General features: G+C 47.6%; 1 protein-coding gene across 1 annotated transcript in view; it reads right to left on the bottom strand.

Moving 5' to 3' along the window:
* FHIP2B (FHF complex subunit HOOK interacting protein 2B) overlaps nt 1-25,502 on the bottom strand; it is a 174,973-nt gene that overhangs the window by 120,207 nt on the left and 29,264 nt on the right. The window contains exons 2-5 of the mRNA XM_086943678.1: nt 19,886-19,964; nt 17,246-17,418; nt 2,363-2,467; nt 1,499-1,621 (exon numbers count right to left, since the gene is read on the bottom strand). Of these exons, the coding sequence (XP_086799804.1) occupies nt 1,499-1,621; nt 2,363-2,467; nt 17,246-17,418; nt 19,886-19,964 (480 nt within the window). The remainder of the gene's footprint in view (nt 1-1,498; nt 1,622-2,362; nt 2,468-17,245; nt 17,419-19,885; nt 19,965-25,502) is intronic.

Below are 25,502 nucleotides of genomic sequence, written 5' to 3'. Positions count from 1 at the left end.
GGATAGTGTGACACAGCAAAGGGGTAGGACCAATCAGACATAGAAATATGTAGAAACAGGCAGGGAGATGTAACCAGTGTTCCCTCGAGCGTGCGCGCCTGTGCACGCGCGCACCTTAGTGCCCCCGAGCGTGCAGTGCTTTGTGATTGGCGCGCACACATCCCTGGGAGCATTCGCGCCACCACTGCAGCATGAAACAAGAAGGCATGTCCTAAGCCAATCACTAGCCCCTGTATTTTTTCTGTAGAGCAACAACCAATGGACATTCAGAAGAACTCTTCTAACCAATAAATGCTCCCCCCAATTCATGGTCATCGGGATGACTGACTTTCTCTACGGTAAATAAGATAAGTTTCCTGGCTGTTACCCTGTTATTCGAGAGAACCGTTAGAGTAGAATTTTAACAACGTATTTCAAAATCTTTTTAAGAACTGACTTTCCGAAGACTTTCTGAGCAATTATTTTTAAATACAACTTACTATTTTCCATACACATCCTAGTCAGCTTTTTAACACAAGCCGTGAGCGTGCACATCCCGAAACCGGAGGTTCGGGAGCGTCACGCCTGTCGTGGGGCGGGACTTCCGTCTTCTGCAAGAAGCCTGCGTCTACGGAGTGGATGGCCCAGAGGAGCAGTGGTGACGTGGGGCTCCCATGCCGGAGGGAGAGCCCCGCGATGGCAGCAGAAGTCAGGAGTGGCAGCTGAGGCCGCGGATGCGGTAAGTGGGGCTTAGTTGTGGGAGGGAGAGGGTGTGGGGGAGGGAGGGGCCGTGGGGGGTGGCGGTGTGTGTGTATGTGTGTCTGTGTGTGTGCGTCTGTGTGTGTGTGCGTGGGTTGGGGGGCGGCGGCGGTGTGTGTGTATGTGTGTCTGTGTGTGTGTGTGTGTGCGCATGTGTGTGTGTGCGTCTGTCTGTGTGTGTATGTGTGTGTGTGGTGCCTTTGGCCGGCCTAAGTAACGCTGTGTGTGTGTGTGTGCGCGTGTTAGCGCGTCCACAGACCCTAATCGGCTCGTGCACCTGTGTGTACCACTTGGGAGGCTAAACAACAACAATAGGTCTCGCTGGAGACAGCGCTTTCGCGCTGCAACGCCAGGCGAGACCTAAAAAAAGGGTGAGAACTTTGTTCCCTGAACTTTCACCCCTTGAAACTGTGGTGATAGTGACGAGGGAGAGCTCCAAATGGATGGAGACAAGCGGTCCTCAGCTGACAGTAGGTATGTGGTGTAGCATTTCTCTGCAACCTCATTGCAGTGTGTGCTTGATGGACGAAACAACCGGAAGTGAGGCATCACTGTTAATTGATACCTAGAAGGAAACAGCTTGTGCCTATTTGTTGACAGTAAATTAGCTCCTTCCTTGCAAAAATGTCTACTAAAAAATGTTTTAAAAAAATAAGACAGTAGGTCCTCCATCATTATTTAATGTCTGTGCTGCCCACACGAGAAGACAGTTCCAATCGGGGTGCGTGTTATCTGTACTGAACGCTAGGCACGTCCTTACCTCAAGGATGTGTGTGAGCAGTGAGGGGTCATGCTTGATCTTGGTGCAGACAGCAGAGAGGAACTGGGACTCTTCCTTCTCAGCAGACGGGCCCAAGGATTCTCCATCAAGGCGGATAAGCTTCTGGAAGTTTGGAAAGAATCACAAGGCATAAGTGACATCAAACACACAAAAAACACCAATGTCCTTCAGGGATGAAACCACACAAATACTGGTTACCACCAGCAACACTGTCTATTCAACTGCCACAGGAGACACCCATGAATAGTATGGATACAAACTCACTGACATCTCACCCCAGAGACACCTGTGCATAGGCAGAAGTATTGACAAATATGCACGCAATGGAATCCAATGAAATTATTTGCTTGGTTAATGCTATTAAGGGAGAGATAATTGTGTGCAACTTGAAATTCAAAAGGTTCAAATTCGAAATGACTAATTTAACAGTGAGATCGCTTGTGCTTTGCTGACATGAAGAAATAGCAGTGAAGTGGCCTTATGTCCTGAGAGTAACATTTACCCATGCTTTTCTTAGAATATTTTTATTGGTTTTCAATTCCATGGAAGGAATAACGTGTAAAACAAGCCATTTAAGAAAAGCTAACATTTAACCAGTCTTAACTTCTCAGCTAAAAGCACTAAGCATCCTGGGATTGTAGGCCATTAAGTACAAAAAAAAGATCATTTTAACTACAAGTCTATGCATGCTTAGTGATCTAGCTGTAACAAGGAGAACTGTCTAAGAGTTAGCCTCATGACATGGGACCAGCTGACTGCTTAGCATAGATAGTCAACAGCCCCAACCTGTGGTCACGTGCCACACTTTGTCTTCAGAAATCTGTCTGCAAACCAGATACTAACCTGCACAGGACGGTGCACATTGATGTAGTGTAAGAGGGGACGCTGCACCTGTTCCAGGACGCGGCTGAAGAAGAGGAGGACCTGCTGTTTCATTCCTGGAGGGTACTGGAAGGAAGCAACAAAGAAAATAATACCCGACTGGCAGGCCTAGAAGCAGGGGTTATTACAGGAACATACAAGAATCTATACATTGGCCTGGATTCCATATTGGAGACTATTCCAATGTTGAACAGAAGAACACCACGGAACAAAACTGGGCCATGACTATGAGAAGCGAACAATGGTATGGCCACTTTAAAAGGAGCCTGTCCTAACATGATCTGCATAGGGTCCTTAATTGTAGCTCAGCGTGAGGCAGTTCTGAAGTTCACCCACTAAGGTGGTCCTGTCATTTACTATCAGCTGAGGGTGAGGGGTAGGTGGGGCAGGTAGATTTTGGCTTCTAGCCATGTGAAGTCATTTTATACTGAGAGAGATTTGGACAACCTTATGGGCATGAGTTCTGTCTGCCCACACTAGTGTTTGGCTCACAAATGCAACCTGGCAGGGTATTTGTGAAAGCACGCCCACTGTCCCGCTGATAACACAAGGGCTCAGCGGGCAGAAGTGCCCAAAACAAGAGAAATTGGGATATCTCCCCCAAGCTGGTATTTCTAACAGGCTGACAATTCACAAAGGAGACAAAGTCACCTGCCAAGAAGTCACCTGGACATGACTAACTCTGGTTAGATCCTGTCAACCTTTTTAAGGCTTACCTGACTCTACTTGAGACCTACCAGCCTTTTGGTGCCTAAAGACTACTGTGAAGTCTCACGAGTTCCCCTGTATTCATTCTGCCTTTGGGCTCAGCTTTAATGTACGACATTCGGCACTGAACAATACAGCCTAACGTAGAGGTCAGTACACTGTTTAAAATGGACGAAAACATGCTTTATGCTTGTTTTAGCACTATGCCGATTACTAGAGAAGCATTAATGGTGCTCAAACTCGTTTTGCACTGTTTCGCCACCAAACCTTTGTTTTGTGATAAAACTGAGAGCAAATCAGAGAACTGGACAGCCTGAGCTCAAGGTGGAACTGGGAATGGGGGTGAATTACAGGGAACACACAATGTGGAATCTTTGAAAATGAGAATGGCGGGGAGGAGCTTCGCGGGCAACCAAGATGGCCGCGTAAGCTCGGAGCTCCGCGGACCTTCCGATCCTCCGCACCTATCCTGCCCGTAATCCTGATCCACGAGGGTGGATACTCGTTGCTGAGGGCCCACTGAGGCGAGCACCGTTTTCAGAATCCAAATCGGTGTCTCCTACGCGGAGCTACGTCGAGTGGGACTCCGTGCCAGCTCTGTGCCATTGTCTCAGCGGACTCCGTCGCTACGCTTTGCTGATCTGCGGAGTGCCTGCCTGCCTTCACCAGCGGAGAAGTGCACCAGACAGCGGTGCTATTTGAACTGCGGAACTAACCTAGGACGGTATTCCATTGTCCTCCCGGACACTTCTCCGACTCTCTGGGCTTGGACTTGCCTGGCATAGCCCTTTGTTCTCTTGGACCTAACATGGCGGGCAGAGGGGACCTCGACAAGCCGTCTAACAGAGGAGTGCGCAGTAAATCGCAACAGCAGCAGAATCGGATTGAGCGCTATACTCAGCCGAAGACACCGCCTGTTACCGGACCCTCTGCCAAGGGCATCCCACACTCGGGCTCGCCGGACGGCTCTGAGCCCACTTTGAGCGACATTTTGGGAGCCATTACAAACTTCCGGGCGGACATGCAGCAACAGCATGAAGTCCTCACGCACAAGGTGGATGGCATGGCCGTTGATCTGTCCCTCATCAGAGCCGACTTGGGCAAGACCAATGATCGGGTTAGGAATCTGGACATCAAGACGACCAGTCTTACGGGAGACGTCTCGGACTTGCAAACCGAAGTCCGGAACCTGCAGAGGACAGCGGAGCAATTCGCGAGGCGGCTGGATGACTTTGAAAGCCGGGCCAGGCGGCAGAACATCCGCATTGTCGGTGTACCGGAGGGTTCGGAGGAGGCGGCGACGGACCTCCTCGTTGAAGACCTGATCAGGACTCATCTGGCCCCGCCTGGCCTCAGCAACTTTTTCTCGGTGGAGCGTGCCCACCGAGTACCGGGTGGCCCGCCGAAGACGGGCGTGGCACCCAGACCCATCGTGGCCCGGCTGCTTAATTTCCGTGACAGGGATGCTGTCCTGCAGGCCTCCAGGCGACATGGACCACTTAAATTCCAAAATGCTGATGTCCATTTCTATCCAGACTTCACCAGGACAGTTCAGCGACAGCGCCAAAGCTATGCTGGGGTGAAGCGACGACTACGGGACCTAGGCTTCAAGTACTCTATGATGTTCCCCGCTAAGCTCCGGATCGAACATGAAGGACGCGCCCTGTTCTTTGACTTCGCTGAGAACGTTAGCGAATGGCTGGACACTCTATCACCGCGCCGAGGAGCACAGGAGGACCACGAGGGTGGCGCCGCCGGCGGCTCGGACCCATGAGACTTGGTTCTGTAGTGGGTGACTAATTGATTATCTTGCTTGCCTCAGTGGCCTATCTAATGTAGCTTTGGGATGCCGTACTATCTTTCCTGTCAGTACATGGAGGGTGGCGGGAGGTGTTCGCGGAGATTCCTTACTCCTCTGGGTGTCTTTGTGTAGAGTAGTTATGGGGCGACAGGCACACTGCTGGTTGGGGGGGCTTTTTAGTCACATGCAGGGGTGCAGGGTGGGGGGGTGCAACTTTGCGAGTTATACTGTTTGTTTGTTCTATCTCTTTTTCTTCCTTGAGGCAATGGACAATGTGTTTTAACGTGCAATTGACGCTTGAGTTGGATGGAGTCGGGTGGGGCGGGTTGTTCGGGGATGGGGGGTAGGAAATTGAAAGTGCTTAGCTGGAATGTCAATGGATTAGGTGATCGGGTTAAGAGAGGGGTGGTGATTCAGCTGATAAAAAGGAACATGCCTGATGTTGTACTACTACAAGAAACGCACTTAGTGGGGAACTCTTGTAGGGCCCTGAATCGTAAGGGTTACAAGATGGTTGCCCACTCTGGGTTCTCCTCGGGGTCCCGGGGGGCGGGCATCCTTGTACGTGCGTCCCTTCCTCTTGAAATAGACGTCACGCTCCTAGATGATAGAGGACGCTACGCAGCTGTGGCGGGAAGTTGGGAGGGGCGTTCCTTGGCCCTGCTTTCGGTTTATGTTCCCCCTGGCCTCCAATCTAGCACCTTCCAGGACCTTGGTGGCGCCATTTTGTCCCTGCCTTCGGGCCTATTGATCCTAGGGGGTGATTTCAATTCAGTCTGCTCTGGCACTCTAGATCGCCAGCCACCGAGAGACCTCCTGGGTTCCCAAACGTGGCTGCCGACCTTCCTTGACTCTATGGGTCTGGTGGATTGTTGGCGGTTATTACATCCTGCGCTTCGCCAGTTTTCATTCCTCTCCGGTGCCCATGGGAGTCTGTCCCGCCTGGATTATGTCCTCACCCTGGCGGCGCAGTCGCCTGCCATCTCTGAGGCGCGCTTCCTGGCGAGGGGCGTTTCCGATCACTCGCCGCTGTGGATCTCCTTTGATTTCGGTGTCATTCTGTCCAGCCGCCCGGCAGCGGTAAATCCCTGGTATTTCCGCAACCATAACACGAGAGCACTCCTGGCCAAGGCCATTGGCCTATATTTTACTGAAAATACTGGATCCGTGGGCTCTGCGGTCACTCTGTGGGAGGCCTTCAAAACGGTGTTGCGGGGTGAAGCCCTGGCTCTCATCGCGGCGGCTAAACGAACTCGTGATGCTGATCTCATGCGAGTGGAGGAGGAGGTCTTGGATCTCGAGTCCCGCCTGGGGCCTGAGCCCGACCCTTCTCTCCTGCACGACCTCTCTCTGAAACAATCGGAGTATCACGATCTCGCCACGAACGCAGCCCTGATCTTGGCGAAGGAGCAGCAAGGCCGCATCTATGACGTCGGGGACAAGGCTGGTAAATTGCTGGCCTGGTTGGACAGGCGGGAAATGGCAAGCCGGGTGGTCCCGGAGATCCTGGGTGAGGACGGAGTGGTGGTTACTGACCCGAGTGCCATTGCAGAGTCTTTCGCGGACTATTTTCGGGGTGTTCATACCTCCGGCTCGGACCGCTCCGAGGCCGACTCGTCTGAATTCCTCTCGGCGATAGACCTTCCTTGTCTCTCGGAGGATGACAGGGTCGACATGGACCGGGACATCACCGCGGATGAGATCGCTCTGGCGATCCGCGCTCTGCGTACAGGCAAAGCAGCCAGACCCAACGGCATACCGGTTGAACTGTATAAGATCCGGCCGGACGTGATCTCCCCTCATTTGAGAGATATGTTCCTCCGTGCCCGCGAGGATGGTGTCTTTCCCTTGGACCAGCGACTGGCCACTATAGTGGTTATCCATAAGGACGGCAAGCCGCGAGATGTTTGCAGGTCCTATCGCCCCATTTCTCTTCTCAATGCTGAACCCAAGATCCTGGCCAAACTGTTGGCTAATCGGTTGGTCGGGGTTATAAGCGACCTGGTGCACCCGGACCAGTCTGGTTTTATTCCCCGCCGCAATACTGCCCTTAACCTGAGACGCCTGCACAGGGTTATGGCCAGGGTTCACGCCATTACGGAACCGGCGGTACTGGCTTCCCTGGATGCCACGATGGCCTTTGATTACCTGGAATGGAACTATTTGTGGGCGGTGCTGACAAAACTTGGGTTTGGACCGGGTTTCCTGGGCTGGGTGCAACTTCTTTATGCTAGCCCTCTGGCTGCTGTCATGTCTGCTCCCTTTGCGCTCCAACGCGGCACCAGACAGGGCTGCCCCTTGTCTCCGCTCCTGTTTGCGCTGGCTCTGGAGCCTCTTGCGGCTATGCTGCGCTCGCACCCTGACTTGCACGGGATCTCCTGGTCCCCGGGCTTTGAGGACAGGGTCTCCCTGTACGCAGACGACATCCTGCTCTACCTCACCTCCCCTTGCAAGTCGCTTATTGTGGCGTGTGATGTGCTCAGGTTGTTTGGGCGCTACTCCGGCCTGATTATTAACTGGGCCAAATCCTCCCTTTACATCCTCAAGGGTGACACGCCGCGCCTCCCCAGAGGTTGCAACATACAGCTGGCCGGACAAGGCTTTAAGTATTTGGGGATTTACATCTCGCACAACCCTAAGGCAAGGTACGACCACAACTTACTCCCCCCGCTCCATCGACTGCGTGGGGATGTGGAGAGTTGGCGTAAGCTCCCGCTCTCTCTACTGGGCCGGGCGGCGTTATTTAAAATGATGTCCCTGCCCAGGTTCCTGTATGCCTTGCAGAATACCCAGGACCTTGTTCCGGCCCGCTACTTCAGGGAGGTTGAGAGCCTGCAGCGTGCCCTTCTTTGGGATGGTCGACCTCGTGTCGCTGTCCAGAAGCTCACCATGCCATGGTACGACGGGGGCATTGCGTTACCAGACGTGCGGAGGTACTACTGGGCCTCTCAACTCACCGCTATCAACCATGGTTTTTACGGTCCCGTGGACAGCCCCGGCTATGCCATGGACCGATGGCTCTTGCACGGGGGCAATTACTATCGCGCCCTCTATTCTAGATCCTTTGATCGGAACCTCACGGGTCCGACTAAGGCGGCGGTCCACACGTGGCGAACGGTTAATAAGATACAGGGTTGGCAGGGCAGACTGACGAAATTCACCCCTCTCTTCGATTCCGACATTTTGGGCAAGCTCTGGCACACCAAGGGCTTTGACAAGTGGGACCTCTTAGGGATTTCGAGGGTTGAGGACATGCTTTCCAGGGGGGAGGTCAAGACTTTCCCGCAGCTGCAGGCGGAATACCAATTGAGTGGAACGGAGTTCTTCCGCTACGCCCAGCTGCAACATGCGATAGCCGCCGCCAGACCGGAGGAGGGTGACATCCCCGAGAGCTCTCCCTTGGAGGACAGAGTGCTGGACGGGCATATGCCGGATAGTGCCATCTCTCTGTCCTACAAGAAGCTGATAAATGTTCAGGTGGACCTCCTCCAGCGCCTGCGGGAGCAGTGGGTGGCCGATGGGCTGGAACTGGACGACGAGGACTGGCAGAGTGCTGTGTCCTCCCCTAAGGAGGTCGCCATTTCCTCACGGCTGCGGCTGGTCCAGTTCAAAATCCTTCACCGAGTCTACGTCACCGGCCCCAGGCTTGTGCGCATGGGCTTCTCGCAAGACGGCCTTTGTCGTCGTGGCTGCGGAGCCCTTGCCACTTTTCTGCATATATTGTGGGAGTGTCCTGTCATTGCCCCTTACTGGGAGAGGGTCCATAGAGTGATGCGGGAGGTGACTGGAGTGGAGTTGGCTGCGGAGGCGCGGAGGTGCCTCCTCAATGTCTGGGAGCCAAATGACTATGACACGGCGCAGACCCGGTGGGCTACACTAGGCAATATGGTTGCTAAGCGGGACATAGCGCAGAAATGGGGATCCAACATGGCCCCCCTGGTGGTACAATGGAAGGCCAACATGGATTGGTGCATGTTGCGTGAAAAGACTGTGTACACTGCCAGGGGGCGGCCTCAGACATGGAATAAGGTGTGGGGGGCTTGGAACGCTTACAGAGGTGATTTGTGTCTACCACCTGAACCGATGCCCCGTGATGAAAGCTTATCGCCGTAGACGTTGACAACAGCTATGCTACTCTTGTTCTGATTCTCCTGGTCTTCCTCCCCCCCCCCCTCTTTTTCTACATCCTGCTTCAGTTCTTTTCTACAACTTCTCTAGCCTCTGCCGCCTCCTACTGACTCATGGTCATTTTTTCCTTCTATTGTCTTTTCTGCGCCCTCGGGCGCTTCTGTTCACGTTTATGTGTGTAATTTAAAAAAAAAATAAAAACAACCTGCATTGTTCTGACATGAATCGCTTGGCACTATGACCGCTCTGATACTTTGCTGCCTTGCCTCCGGGATGTTAGGCTGAATAGCTGTGTGCTTTATTACAATAAAGGTTTTAAAAAATTAAAAAAAAAAAAAAAAGAAAATGAGAATGAGAATGGCAGAGCAATCATTAGGAGAATCTCATTTCAATTAAGTGAGTTGAGAAGAAACTTATTATCAGACTAGATGCAATTGAGTGATCGTAGGTGTGTTGAAGAAGGTGGAAACAGAAATGTTGCTACTCAAGGAGTATGATTGAAATGAGGAGTAGATGTTGGAGATGGTCTCGGCCAATTCAAAGGAAATCATTTTGCATACTTCATCTGAGTACATTACTCCCAAGAAAATACAAGAGGGGTTAAGAAAGTTGCTAACTACTGTGAAACATTCCCTTGCAGAGTTGGCGGCAACAATACTTTGCTAATTGAGGCCTTCCTATTGGCCCTAAAAATCCTCCACTGGGAAGTTGTTGAATGTGTCCAATCATCAAGTGTGCGGTTCCAAACTCCACTTGTTCCCAAATAAGTTTACCACGCGACCATAGTATAGCTGAGAAACAATCTGACATAAAAAGCGCAGCCCTGGTGTGAGGCAGTCAGCTCCGTTCACCCAGGACCAAAAAATGACCTTCAGTCCTCTTCCGACCACCATTATTATTAGCACGCCTGCAGGCAGACTAGAGAGCAAGAGTGAGAACTGCCCTCTATGTTCCTAAGCAGGTTTGATGAGCATCATCTGACAGTGTTGGATGCAGGTACTGCTGTGGAGGCCAGAAGTCACACTTCCAAGCTCTCAGAGTTGCTTCAGTTCACAGTGTATACCCTATACGAAATCTCAGACCAACTCTTTTCCATCAGCAGGTACTATGGCAGTTTTCACACCTGAATCTTCTCCCATCAGCTGTTGGTGGTCTTTAAGACCAAGGTCACCACACTAAAGTTAAAATTAGAGCATTTGTTTCCAGTTGACAGAGGCAGACAAGGGTAAGGTTGCTTCCTATTTCTCTACCTTCACTCTCACAGAAAAGAAACTACTCGAATGCCCATAGAATGAAAGTAGGCCTTCTTGCAAAAAGATAAGTCCTCTATCCAAATTTTGACCTCGTCATTCCAGTTCTGCTTTCCACACTAAACCTGCCTCTTCCAAATGTATTGGTCCAGGAAGCTTTTACATTTGTACTAGCTACCGTGGTTTGATTCCCGGGATCTGTCCAAATCTAGCCCACCTCACAACTATCAGAGGCCGCAGAACTGTTGGAAGAGGAATGCAGCCGATAGCTCTCAAAGTACCTAGAGTCGCGCTTCCCAAACTTTTTAGAATCAGAACCCAATTTTTAGAACAACAAACTTTCATAACCCACCTAGATTTAACGGACATGAGGCAGGGTCAGTTTTTTTAATGTAATAGTAGACATGTTTAAAACTGCTATGAATAACGAAATAAATGTAATAGTAAGAATATTTTACCCTCTGGACTTGGAACTAAATCATCTACTTACTACAGACAATCTTCATTCATACTCTGGAACAACTCCAAAAAGGAATCCTATATTGATATATTGTGTAGAAGTGTGGCTCACTGGTTAGAGGAGGCAGACCTGGAAGCAGAGGTCAGCCTAGGACCAGGGTTCAATTACCGGCTCGGCGGGGTCTTGAGTCCTAAAATGTCCATGGACTCGACAATTCTCGCTCCGGTGCCTACTCAATTCACGGGTTCACACTCTGTGACTCTGGGCAATCGCTTGCTTAATCTCCACAACGGCCCCTCGCGGCAGGATGCCTGGCTTTCACCTTGCGGATACCCTGCCAGGGTTATCTCACAGGGGAATACCAGGACGGGTTCCCTAAGCAAGCGCTTAGAAACCGGTGGTGATTTGCGCTATATAAATTCCTGTACATTTACATTTACATTGATTGTACAAAAGTTTATTCATAAAAAATCATGTGATATTAAAAACAATTAATTCATTATAGAACAATGATAACACATTAAAAGGACATAAATTAAAAATAACCCCGATTGCTCAACATAATAGGCTATGCATGTGAGAGTGTTGACACTCCATCACAACAACTTTGTAACGACATTTCATGTTTCTTTACGAACAAGATTGAAACCATCTATGAGAAGATTCATGCCTCCATTGCGTCCATTGGGCATGTTACTCTTTCCACTGCTGTCCCAGTGAGTGAAAAGATCATCACTTCCACTCTGTCAAATTTTTCAAATATCACCTTGGCTGAAGTGGAGGGACTTATTACAACTATAAAGAGTGGAAGTCCTATGGACCAGCTTCCACCGAGAGTGATGGTATCAGTGAGGAGCATACTGGCACCAGAAATACAAAGTTTGGTCAACCTCTCCTTAGACACAGGCCGTGTCCCACTGGAGTGGAAGAGAGCCCAAGTGCGACCCATTCGTAAGAACACCGCCACCGCATGGGCTGACATGACCAATCTGAGACCCATTTCCCTTTTACCATTCATGGGAAAGCTCATAGAAAAGCACGTCAATAAGCTTTTGTCTAATCACCTGGAACATACTGGTGCCCTAGATCCATCTCAGTCGGGCTTTAGACCAAAATACAGCACGGAAACAGCATTGCTGTCGATTACCGATGATCTACGCATTTTCCAGGACAAAGGAACATCAGCTGTCCTGGTGCTGCTAGATTTGTCGGCAGCTTTTGATACCATCTCTCATGAGATTTTGGTCGAGCGTCTGACTGGGAGTGGACTAGGGGGCATGGCACTGGCTTGGCTAAAGAGTTTTCTTTCGGATCGGACCCAATGTGTCACCATGGGCGATTTCCGATCCGTGGAGACCAGGATTTCTAAGGGGGTGCCACAGGGCTCCTGTTTGAGCCCTACATTATTCAACATCTATGTGGCCCCCCTGGCTAATATCCTGAGAGCCTTTGGTTTTTGTCCAGTGTCATACGCTGACGATACCCAGCTGCTCTTTCCCTTTGACCATCTTACTCCAGAGGTATTACACTCTTTCTCTGAGGGGATGAGAGCAGTTTCCCAGTGGATGTCTTTGAATATGTTGCAGTGCAATGTTTCAAAGACAGAGGTTATGCTTTTCGGTGAGGCTAAGATCTGCTGGGCTCCTGACTGGTGGCCTTTAGATCTAGGCCCAGTCCCTGAGCCTAAGCAGACAGTCAAGAACCTAGGGGTCCGTCTGGAACAAGAACTTAGCTTGAAGCAGCATGTCACCAACATTGTTGGATCTTGTTTCCGGACCATCGGATTGCTGCGTAGAGTCTTTCCATTGCTTCCAGACACCATTAGAAAGACCCTGGTCCAGGCGTTGGTTATCAGTCGCCTTGACTATTGTAATGGTCTCCTGTTGTCCGCTAATGAGGAGGACCTGGATAGGCTACAGGTTGTGCAGAACACCGCAGCCAGGCTGGTTTTAAATGCTCCCCCGAGAACACCTTCAAAACCTCTTCTTGCCAGGCTTCATTGGCTTTCCATCCGTCAGAGAGTTGTTTTTAAGATCTGTTGTACGGTCCACAAAGGACTTCATGGTTTGGGTCCCTCCTATTTGGCAGACAAGTTTGTGCCGTACGTTCCTTCTCGTGCTCTACGATCCAGTGACCAAATGCTTCTCACTATTCCTAGGATCAAGCGGGTGAGGCAAGGGGGTAAGGCCCTGTCGGTGAAGGGACCAAGGATATGGAATGGTCTCCCTCTCCAGCTTAGGCAGCTTGAAAATCATCTGGCCTTCAGAAAAAAGCTGAAGACGTTTTTGTTCCAGGTCTAACCACATAGTTTAGGAACTAGATTGGAGCCTTGGAATTCGATCTCCTGCAGGTTCAGCAGTCAAATAGCGCGGAGATACTCCCTCGGGAGTCTATTCAAGCGCTCTACAAACCCGCAAATAAAATAAATAAATAAATATGGCACTATATTGAACGGAAAGAGAAACTATTTTTAGGCAATAGAGATTAGGGATACATTTAGTATGTAGTAACAGTTACTTTTATATTTTATTAACTGAGATAATAGAATGGCAGTAAAGTAGTGGACTTTATTGTCATAGTTTTAGTTATCCATGATGAGGTACTAAAAATAAACATAGTCATAGGAATGTTTCCCATTTGGAGAAATAATGACAAATGCCCAATAATATTAAACGGAGGGTGCTGAATGTAATAATCACTTTTATACACAATATAATTAAAGTGGGCGATGAGAAAGCCCTTAGATCGGAGGTTATATTTAGTAATCTAATGACCGATAGGCAGAAGGGTTGTTTCCCCTTTAAAAATCATTCGGAGGATGCAAAAGGGTTGGTCCCCTTTAAGAATCGTCCAGAAGACAAGTGGTGTCGCACCACACTGACGAGGATAAAAAGCGCAAATCAGTGGTTGAGCCCTCTAGTACATCGGTGATACGAACGTGAAAGGCGGTCCGGCGTTAGTTACGTTGCAAACCACTACCAATAGCTATACAGGTAGGTGCTAGTTGTGTTTATGGGTGCACACTCCCTTTTAGTTTTTTTAATAATGGTAGCGCTGCTATACTCGAAACAGGCGTATCAATGGGGGCTAGGTTAGAAAGGTTTATCAATAAAAGTGTAGTTTTGGATGGGTATAGGTAAGGAGATGGATCTTTTAATGTACATCTGGCCTGACATGCGCCCAAGCGAAAATAGCAGTATTAGCTATGGGCGATACGGGTTAACGCACGGGGATAATTGTCGGTTCCATTAATATAACAGACTTGACAATTGAAACTGGTTAAGGCCTTGGATAATACTTTATCACGATAGTGGGTGTCTCGGTGTGCTATATTTATTCTCGTAGTAACTCATTTTGCCGCCACAACACGCAACACCAATTCTTAGTATGATGGCTGTTGTGGGGAAATAAGTTGTTGTACTTGGATTTTATATGCAGTAGATTGTATAAATATGTTTTTTTATTCTTTTTTATAAAAAAATTCTTTTGTTTATTAATCGGATTGTATATATCTTTTGTTAAAGATTGACTATTGAAGACAAGGTGGAAGGAACTTATGATTTGTCCTGAAGATGGCGGGAAAAAACATTTAGCCCCGCCGAAACACGTCGACGCAAACTCAAACTGTTAAATCTGGGACAGGACATTTAACATAGCAACCAATTGGTGTTCCATGTATTGTCACTAGTCATTGACAGGTTAACATGTGAATGGTACATGGGTGTTGCCTAGAAATAGTTTATTTAGGCTATTATGTTGAGCAATCAGGGTTATTTTTAATTGTGTAAAGACTCTGCTCTATGTCTTTTTAATGTGTTATCTTTGTTCTATAATGAATTAATTGTTTTTAATATCACATAATTTTTTATGAATAAACTTTTGTACAATCAATATAGGATTCCTTTTTGGAGTTGTTCCAGAGTATAAATGAAGAGTGTCTGTAGTAAGTAGATGATTTTGTTCTAAGTCCAGAGGGTAAAATATTCCTACTATTATTGTAAATGGTGCTCTGACCCTTTTTGGATTTTACGAGCCCCTCTCCTTGGTTTTCAAGGTAACGAAATAAATGAACATACTCTTTACTATTTGTTGTATTCCTCTCTAACAGCAATTGTTTGTAAATGCCACAACTTTGACCACGCACTTTGATATGTCTTTATCAGACTGCGGCCAAGATATTGATCTGCCCATAAAAGTGGCAGATGGTTAACTATACCAAAGTCTGGAGATGGAACACTATTCAGAGTGGGGGGCTGGCCTGTGGCATACGTTTACCAACATCAAAAGGTTTCTTTAAAAAAATGCTAATGGTATCAGTGATTTTAGCAAATTGGAGAAATCCTACTTCTGCAACAGAGTATGGGGTAAAACATATCTATTTTCGTGTTAAAACAAGACCTAGTGATGTGTGTGTATGTGTGTATATATATATATATATATATATATATATATATATATATATATATATATATATATATATATATATATATATTATCCAACCTCGTCTTGAATTTCAGTGCCTTCGAACAAAGACTATATATACACACACACACACACACACACACACACACACACACACACACACACACAGTCACAGTCACAGAGAAAAACTAAGGTTCAATTAACATGCCATTGCTTGCCGGCTATTTTTTTTGCTATAAAGTGGATAAGTGGATCCTTGCTGAGTTTTTTTTAATTGCACAATAGTTAGAAGGAAATTAGTAAATTTACACTACGCTGGGCACAGATAGGGGCCAATTTAATTTAAAATTTGTTGAACTGTTAAGAACTTGTGGGGCTATGACTCAAGTCCTCTCATTTTTGTGCTGTATTGTTTCTCTGCAAACAAAAAGGAACAAATAAAAAAAGACAATGAGTTGGAACACATTGTAGATCTGCGCTAGATCAAAAACCACTTCAGCTCCAGAAAGAAACAAAATATATGGTTGTTCTCTTATCTCTATGAATGAAGACCAATGGAGAATGGCAAGTCTAGTTTTCCATAGTCAGCACCAACAAACACCTATTAGGTGAATTAGTGTTTTACAGATGAAGAACTTAACTACCGCCAACCTCTGGGAGATTTAAATACACTTAACAGAGCCAACGTTTCTCAACCCATGGCCACAGAGTCACTCAATCTGCGAGGTCCATGGCTTAGCTTGTACCTCGAACAGAAAACTGCCTGAAAACGACGCACTTTTCACATGCCCCCGTTGGGTGCTCTGTGCTCCACTGTAATCTAGTGCAATCAACAGTGATCCCAAAAAATGTTCATACAAATTATAAACACATTTTTGTAATTTTTAAACATGTCATGTAAATCATTCAACTGAAAGCCTTTGAAGTTTTCCTTTTCTTGCGTTTAATTCTTCAATCTTGGTACATTACTTCATGTACATCCATTGCTTTTATTCAGTAGGTCCCAATGCATTTCGGTATATTTATACCTTCATCAGGGGAATACTGCAAACAGAATCGATACAATGACAATCATCAGAATTGCGACCTCGGGAGCCCCATGCTCCACCACATACAGAGTATTACACTCATGCAAGTTTGTCAAAACAGGTCCCTGCTTAGCTATATCTCCACCAGTGTCTCAGCGCGCTAGGGGTCGGGAGGTGAGGTCACATCTCCTAGCGGGATTCTAACAAAACGCGTATATTTCTTGCAGAACCAATATTCTGGGACACCACGTTTTGGGAGAGACCGAACAGCTAATTAGGTAGGCGGTGGCCAGATTCCACATTTGTTTGACATTTAGAGTTTGAAATACGGTCAGGATAACCGGTGATTTCTCCGTTTTATTACTTAGGTTGTTTTACCGAGATACAGTGCAGGACTTAATAGCATTCAGTCAGGTATCCTTTCTATATTTGTTATATTGGGATTGAGCACTAGAGGTGATTTTTTTACGTTGTCAGAGACACTGGTGGAGATATAGCTAAGCAGGGACCTGTTTTGACAAACTTGCATGAGTGTAATACTCTGTATGTGGTGGAGCATGGGGCTCCCGAGGTCGCAATTCTGATGATTGTCATTGTATCGATTCTGTTTGCAGTATTCCCCTGATGAAGGTATAAATATACCGAAATGCATTGGGACCTACTGAATAAAAGCAATGGATGTACATGAAGTAATGTACCAAGATTGAAGAATTAAACGCAAGAAAAGGAAAACTTCAAAGGCTTTCAGTTGAATGATTTACATGACATGTTTAAAAATTACAAAAATGTGTTTATAATTTGTATGAACATTTTTTGGGATCACTGTTGATTGCACTAGATTACAGTGGAGCACAGAGCACCCCACGGGGGCATGTGAAAAGTGCGTCGTTTTCAGGCAGTTTTCTGTTTGTGTTTCATATTATGTCACTGACCTGAGCCGGTCAGATTAAACGACAGCACCTAAAAAGATAATAGTACTCAATTCGATTCTCTAAAAAACAGGAGTGCAGAGTGTCAACTCCAAAATACATATTCATTAGCTTGCACCTCGGCCTTCCCCAGAGTTCCGAGCGTCTCCAGGATCTTGTGCTGCAGCAGGTATTCCATGCAAGGGCCCGCCTCGCCATCCAGCTGGGGTTGCTTCTCCTCATACACCAGGATGTCCAGCATCTGCTTCAGGCGCCACGGGATGTCGGTCTTCTGGGCCGGGCGGTTCTCATCTGCTCCAGTAGTGCCAGAAAGAAGAAATAGTGGTCAAACAAGCATGGGACAGAAATCAAATTAATAAAAGCTAATTAGGAGACAATTTAACAAAAACAGTAGCTATGAAATCACCACTAAACATTACAGTGTAGACGTTTGTTATTAAAATTATTATATTTCGTTTCTTCGCTATATAGAGGGTGGACTATTGATGTCAAACTTGCAATAGTAATAAGCACTGTCTGGAGTCAGTATGCAGAGCAAAAAACATCAGTCGGCAAGTATGATAGAAGGGCACACTTTTTTCCTTAGTCCGATGAAGTTTGTTTTCCTATTAATGTAAGACAGTTTTTCTACTCATTAAAACTTTTTTCTACATATTTATTATTTGATATAGTTAATCTCTTTTCTTACATATGCAGTAAATACAAATAGATCACACAAAAGCACTCTTTAACAAACTTTGTTTTTTCCAGATGTAAATAAAGGGCATGGCTGAATCTCTTTTACCTTCATATCATTCGCAACGTCTTTCAAATAATTACAATCTGGCTTTTTGTGGTTAAATCTTGAAATCCCTCTCCCTCAACTCGATTAAGGATATGATTATAAGTGACTCAAATAGTCGCAATTGTATGCACCTGATGAATTCCTGGTTGGAATTTATTAGGTGTAATATATGCCAGGATTTGTTTAGAGTTTTTTGTCGGATATGGGATAATATGCATATTTTAGTGCTTACCACACAAAAATATGCATGCCATAGGAATTATGCCATTTCCTCTCCAGTAAACTCCAGCTGTTTTCAGCTGCTGAAATGTAATGAGTGTGAACTTTATCGTACCGTTAACTACAGAGTGCGATAAACATCACACCACAGATAATTGTAATCTTTGCACAAGCAGGTAGTTGAGCAGGGATCACGTTTTTAGGATACACGTAACCAGGCCCTAAGAGTAATACTAAAATTGTATTAATGGTTCCTTGCATGCCTTAGGGGTGAGCTTCAAAATATCTGTCATCCTGCACTGAATTGTTGGTGTAAGATGCTGCTTACAAACTACAGAAAGTATTTCTTCTACTAGAAGGGTTCCTACCATACATTGATATTCGTGTTAAATACAAATTGAGGTCTATTTTTAACCTTTGCTGATAAATTAGTCTATATCCAATTAAGAACAGAAAAATCTCTCTCCGTCGCCTGTTGTAGTCAAAATTCAAATTCTTTCTTACATACTCAATTCAGTTTGTTAATGATCTGTCTAAATTAATTAGACCTATTATGTCTGTGTCTTCCCTCCCAATCAGACCAGCTCAATATTTCTGAGTGAATGGGATGTTACTGACAGTTTTGAAGCAAGATGGCAAACAGACCATTTGAAGAAATATTGAACAGGTGTGCTAGGTCAGTCAAAGGTGTGCGTTAAGAATCAAAATTCCCTGATGAATGGTTGTCTTATTGCATGTAAACTACAGTTTAGTGCAAAGACATTAAAGAGTTGCTGTACAATATATGCAGGAAAATTAGCACTAATATTCGGTAAGGCATTTTTAAAATCCTAACTGCTTTCGTCCTGTATTTATTTCTCTTAATATTCAAAGTTGAAGTAAATGGCTTACTGAATTAAATCAAAACTGCATTACATGCCATTAAAGAAAAAACTCCACCCAAGTTGTCTCAATTCAGCCCCTTTCTTGTATAACAAATATAGGCCGTATGTGACAATATGCGCTATAAAAAGAAATCAGACTCACATTACAAATAAAAAATTGGCATATTTTGACAGTCTATTAAAGAAAGAAACAATCAATGTCTTAATAAGGCTCGAACATGTTCCATTGAGAGCCTGCCAGTTAAGTCCTGATCCTGCAAAAGGTTCTAAATCAATGATTTTATAAACCTAATTAAGGTAAAAATTTGATGTTTTCTTCAGATGCACTATATTTATATCATGTTTCGCTAAACAGGTACACAGAACCTCAACTGTAACATTTAGATGACATAAAATGAAAAATATGCAACAATTTGCTGTTTTTGCTTTCTAAAGTAACCCCCCCCAACTTTCAGGACTCTTCTGAGGCATAATAAAGCTTTGGAGCGCTAAAAAGATCACGTTTTCTGCTTTAAGAGCAACCCTGTTCTTCCAAATGCTCCAATGTCAGATAATGCCCAGTCCTAGGACGTTTAACCACATCGCTGCTGTGGTTATTTTTGCCCTGAGCTGGAAATTGCCATTTTGCTGGTGTCATGACGAGCTCAGCTCGTCATCAGCACAGCTCAACTGTGCCTCATGACGAGCTGAGCTCGTCATGAGCATGGAAGGGGTGAAAACAGCAGAACCCAGCACACCACTTAGTAATGGCGGCCAGAAGTACAAATCTACATGTGTGTTAGGTTGGAAGGGAAGCAGTTTTGCTAGAGCAGATGACATTAGGAAGCACTTTGTAGAGTGTGAGTGTCCCTCTACGTTAAGCAGCTCTTACCTGTGGTTTCAATGTAGTACGACGTGATGCCCTTCCAGTGCTCCGTGAAGGCCTCCAGCAGGTCAATGTTGGGCTCTCGCTGCCAGAGAATAAGACAAGTTTTAAGGTTGCGGCATGCCGAAGCGCATGTTATGTTTAAAATACAATCATCAGTCTTAACCATGCGCATTTACTTTTGAGCAACAGTGCCCGGGCTCTAAAAAGGCAGAGATGTTTTGGTGCGGAGACAGACATTAAGACTGGCTACCTCACTGCGGTTGAGGCATACACTTAATAGAGAATTGTAAAAAGAGGACTGTGGGCTTACGGCTTGGCACAGGAGCAACCCATGGACAAGTGGATGGTTATATATTGAGACAATGTAGAGCCTGCAGTATATAATTAAATTAACCTCATCAATGGGCCAGTGCGATCCAGAGGTAAACAGTGCCAGCAGGGCAAATCACCTCACTGTAGACGGTAGAGCTCCAGGTTGCCCGTCAGGGTATAATGTGGAATGGAACTGAAGTAGCGGCCATTGCTGGCGGTTCAATCCAGCCTAGACATTGGAAGGCGATGGACTCCAGTGTGACAGCTAGCAGAACAGGTCAATACAATGGAAAGTGATGGACTCAAGCGTAACAGCAGAACATGTCAGAACAATGGAATGTGATGGACTCAAAAGAGACTGTTAGCACACCAAGTCAATACAATGGAAAGTGAGGCACTCAAGCGTGATAGCTTACAGAGCATGCTAATACAATGACCAAAACCATATATATGCAGATATATATATATCTCCCATTACGAGAGCTATATTGGAGGTGTGGGGCACGATGGGGGGGGGGGGGTCAGGTGGGGCCTCACTACTTTCCCTCTGCGTTTACACTCCACTGGGGCAAACACAAATGTGTGCCTGGACTGACCAGAACCCCATATGTCATATGGCCGGTGAGGGAGGGGGTGCAAAGTGGTGTAAAACACTGAATATGTATATGTGAGGGTCAATCAAATCCAACTTCACCCTCGTAATGTGAAATATATATATAGCATTTTCGTCTCGTCTAGGTTAGCCGGGGACTTCCCGCAGGGGTCCCGCTAGTATGGCCTATTATGCACAACTCCTCTGTTTCTCTCCTTGTCCAGTGGATGAGGTAGCATAGGTGTATTGCAGCGTAGTGATGAACTAAGCTGGGGATCCCAAAGCCCTCCATCTCGGATGACCACTAAAGTGACTATGAATGGAAGCTCTGCTTGCGACTTCATGCTATGGTTGGTCATTAGACTGTGGAGGCTGCTACAGAGAACGCAAAAATTATACAGCATAAGGAACAGGACACTTTAACATCGAAAAACTAAAATTCTTCCTGACTTTACTGATAATTATGAAGATCATAGCCAATGTATATAAATATTTAAAAATATTAATCAATGCAATTTTTTTTATTAATGTGTTGAACATCGACAATACATCTGGCGCTTGTGACACTATGGTGAAGGATACCCCTTAAGCACGAAAAGACAAAAAAATGTTTTTCGAATCTTACCGATAAAACAAAAAGGAAGCGACAAATAAATTACACAAAGAAAAACATGTCGGTGGAAAATACAGTAAAAACAGTATGTCATTAAGATGAACCTCATCAATGGGCCAGTGCGATATTGTATATATTATATATCAAATACAAACTTATGTGCTCTATTGTATGCCTGCAACGTAACGTTAAACTAGAACGACTGAAGAATGTGATATATATATATATATATATATATATATATATATATAGACCACCTGTATATCTGTAACATAACTGTAACTTCAACTGCCAAGTAATGGGTAACCTCCTGGCATTTTCTTCTTCTTTTGTAATTCTTCCTTGCTTTCCATTTTGTTTTATTTGTCAGTATTATTGTTATTATTATTGTTATCCTTTATAATGTTCTTTTCCTTGAAAACTCAATAAAAATTATTTGAAAGTTGGGGGAGGAGCCAAGATGGCGACCGGAGCAGACCTGTAGGCTCCCGGCTCCACCAGCCTTTCTCCGCCGCACCGACATCCTGGCTTATATCCTGCTAAACTTTGGCAGCGGATTGTGTGTGGCGCGGCGCTGATTTCAGCGGTGCTTTCCCGGACTCTCGACCTGCCCGGCGGCCGGAGATAGCTGCGGAACTGTTTGCAGCCCCGGACCCCGCCTGCACAGTCGCTCTCTGCCGTGCCCCGAAGGACTACTGGCGGCCAGACTACTCGTTCGGCGCTGGAGAACCGAGCACCGGTACAGTTCTCGTGAGGCACTATCGTGCTGCGCTGCCTGTAAAAACTCGTAGCAGGGGGTGAGATGTGAGCGCTTGATGCGCTGCGGCGCCCTCCCGGAACGGATCCTTTGTTTGGGGCTGACGATATGCGAAGAGGGTCGCTCGGCCATGTTTGCTCGGCGAAGGCTGCCTGACTCCATGTCTCATTACACTGGTCTGCAGCAGGGCAACTCTCCGCGACGTATGCCTTCTTGGCACTGTATTTGGTGCTATTGAAGCCTTGGCTGGATGCCCGCTTGTGCCACACTCGTCCTGGTGATTGCCCCGTAATTTCGCTGTTATGGCTGTGCTTGGTGCTTTGTGTTGTGGGGGAGAGCGCCCGTCCCTGCCAGTGGTTTGTGCTGCCCCGCCTGTGTTGGGGTCCGATTCTCAAGCACCCTCCCTGGGAAGTGAGAGGCAGGGGCTACAGCCACCACTTTCTCTCGGAACTATCCTGATTGCCCTGTGCGACTTCCGAGCTGATATGCACCATGGCTACCAAGTACTGGGAGGAAAACTGGACGACATGGCGTCTGCGCTGCGGCAGGGATGCAACGTTTTGACCCAGCAAAGCCCTCATTCGCATCCACCTGCGCTTCATGGGGATACAGTGCTTCCTTCGACACGCTGGACAGAAGTACCCGCTTCCAATTCTATTGGTGCCCGAGACCACCCGCCTGACAACCCCGCCTGGGATACTTTGTTTCCCCTTTCACCGGAGAGTGCTACATTGTTGGATTTATCATCGCGAGTGCCTTGGGACCTGTCCATGACATTACTGGCCCTGCTGACGGCTCCTGTGTTGTGTCCTCTGACTTTGTCTTTTTTTTTTTTTTAAATATATTTTTATTGCAGGAATCAGTAAATCGTTACAGAATCGACCAGCATTATATCACAAGCAATATCAGCGAAATACAACCCTCTGTCCCCGCGCCGTAAGTTTCTTACACAGCCATCCGGCCCACAACCCTGGGGTCGGGCGGCGAAATTCAATGGGGGCTCAGAAGGATGTCAGAGCTGGTCCGGATGATCCACTATCCGTCATCTGCTTTTCCAAACAAGCCTATAAACCCAAAAGGAAATCCCCCACCCTCAAAACACTACTAACCAAAGTAAACCCCACCCAGCCCCGCCATCAGCGCCTGGTAACAACCGCAACAGGATCTGCTATGGGACCCACGGGGAAAGCAACAGGACTAGCAGTGCAATCGTTTATCGGGACATGGGGCGAGTCGCTTCTTCACCTTCAGAGTCGGTGGGGGCGCAATAATCCCTAAGGGCCTGCACTAACGCTTCCCACTCCAACGCTGCCTCCTGCGCCTTCTCATTACGCTGCCTCCAAGCTAGTTGGTATCTCAGCGTGCTCTCCCCCGCCGCCCACTTCAAGAGCTCGCTGTGCCGTCGGCTTCCTGTCGGACCAACTCGTGCCTTCTAGTTCCTGGTCACCTCTCGTTTAGCAAGGAGGAGCCCTAGGTCGATAAATTTGCTGGAAATTTTATTCTTGGGGGTATGAGGGAACCAGTGTAGGAGTCCCACCGCCGCATCAAATGATAAGGACCTCCCCGTCACCTCCTCCAGGGTCTTCCCCACTTCTACCCAGTAGGATGACAATCCCGGGCAGGCCCATAGCATGTGGAGGAGGTCCGCCTCCTGAGCTGGAGCAGCTGAAAGCGGGCGTGGCGTGTGCCCTTCCAGGCTCGCCGCACCAACTGGGACCAGGTCGTCTCCGGGATCTCCCTGCCAATGTCCTCCTCCCAGCGGTTTCTCAAAGTAGTGAGAGGAGCCAATCCTTCGTTGATCAGTCTGCCGTAAAGGCAAGTGACCGCCTTCACCGTGCCCGCAGACATCATCACGTATTGGCACACCGGAGATAAAGTGGGTTCCTCCTGCCCGCTCTTCCAGTGCGCCTGGATCGCTCGGACAATGGCCGAGTGCAGCAGAAAATCACCACGGGGGATCTCGAAGCGATCAATAAGCTCCTGAAAGGGCAAGAGCGCCCCGTCCTCATACAGATCCCCAACTAGCTGTAAGCCGGCGTCCTCCCAGGCCGCTAATCGTGACCAATCGCCTCCATGGGGGAGGGCCGTCAGCATCCCCAAAGGTATTTCGGGCGCATACGGTGTTCTCAGATGGCCTCGGGCGTGAGCTCGGTTCCAACACAGGCGAACGGTCAGCTCCTCCAGCGACAAGTCCCGTAGGGCCAAACGTTGTCGCAGCGCTATGAAGGAGAGAACATGCCTGGCCATGCCCGTCCCCCTTCTGTCCTCCGGGCCCCGGAATTCCCGGGCGATCTCCTGGGTGAAGGTCTGGAGCTGCGCCGCCAGATAATACTTTTCAAAGTCCGGCACCGCAAGCCCACCTTCATCTTTCGGCCTCATCAGGGTCTTGAGGGCCACCCGACGGCGGCCCGAGCCCCAGAGGAGTCCGACTATCATAGATCTTAGTAGTCGAAACGTGGCCGGTGGGACCCAGATCGGCAGTGTCCGGAAATAATATAACAGCCGGGGAAGCGCCACCATTTTAAGCAGAGCGATCCGCCCCGCCACCGAGAGCGGCAGCGTGGCCCAGAAGTCCATACAGCCTCGAAGTGCTCGAGTGCTGCGGGCAATGTTCCCATCCAGGAGGTCGGATGGGTCGTGATAGACGTATACCCCCAGGTACTTAAAGCAGTCGGGTTCCCATCTGATCTCCCTACTTAGAGTAGGGGCGGGGGCGCTCTTGCGAACCGGGAAAAGACAGGTCTTAGACCAATTCACCCGGAGGCCCGAGACCTCCCCAAACTCCGTGAGCGCCGTCGCCGCTCCATGTAGGGCGTCGAGCGGGTCCTCTAGGAAGAGCAACAGGTCGTCTGCATACAGCGAAACGTAGTGCGGGCCCGACGGCGTCCACAGGCCCGTATAATGGGCTCCCGATCGAAGATGCAGCGCGAGTGGCTCCACCGCCAGCGCAAAGAGAAGTGGGGACAACGAACACCCCTGCCTCGTGCCTCGTTCCACCGGATATTGTGAGGAAATCAGTGGTCCCGCCTGGACCCTGGCCGATGCAGAGGCATAGAGAACCGTGGTCCATCTGACAAAGCCCTCACCGAGGCCGAATCTCCGTAGCACAGTGCAAAGGTAGTCCCACTCCAGGCTATCAAAAGCCTTCTCTAGGTCCACCGATAAGACAACCGGGGACGGGGCATCCACAAACGGTTCCCCTAGCAAGCGGAACAACCTGCGAATGTTCATAGTCGTGTTACGCCTAGGGATAAAACCTGCTTGGTCCTCATGCACCAGGGAGCTCATGTGTCCCAGCAGCCTCGAGGCCAAGATACTGCTCAGTATTTTGTAGTCAACTGTCAGC

The sequence above is a fragment of the Lissotriton vulgaris genome, chromosome 11, assembly GCF_964263255.1.
Source record: "Lissotriton vulgaris chromosome 11, aLisVul1.2, whole genome shotgun sequence".
In the NCBI taxonomy this organism is placed as follows: domain Eukaryota; kingdom Metazoa; phylum Chordata; class Amphibia; order Caudata; family Salamandridae; genus Lissotriton; species Lissotriton vulgaris.
Note: the sequence above shows the minus strand (reverse complement) of the source record. Positions and strands in the feature narration are given on the sequence as shown.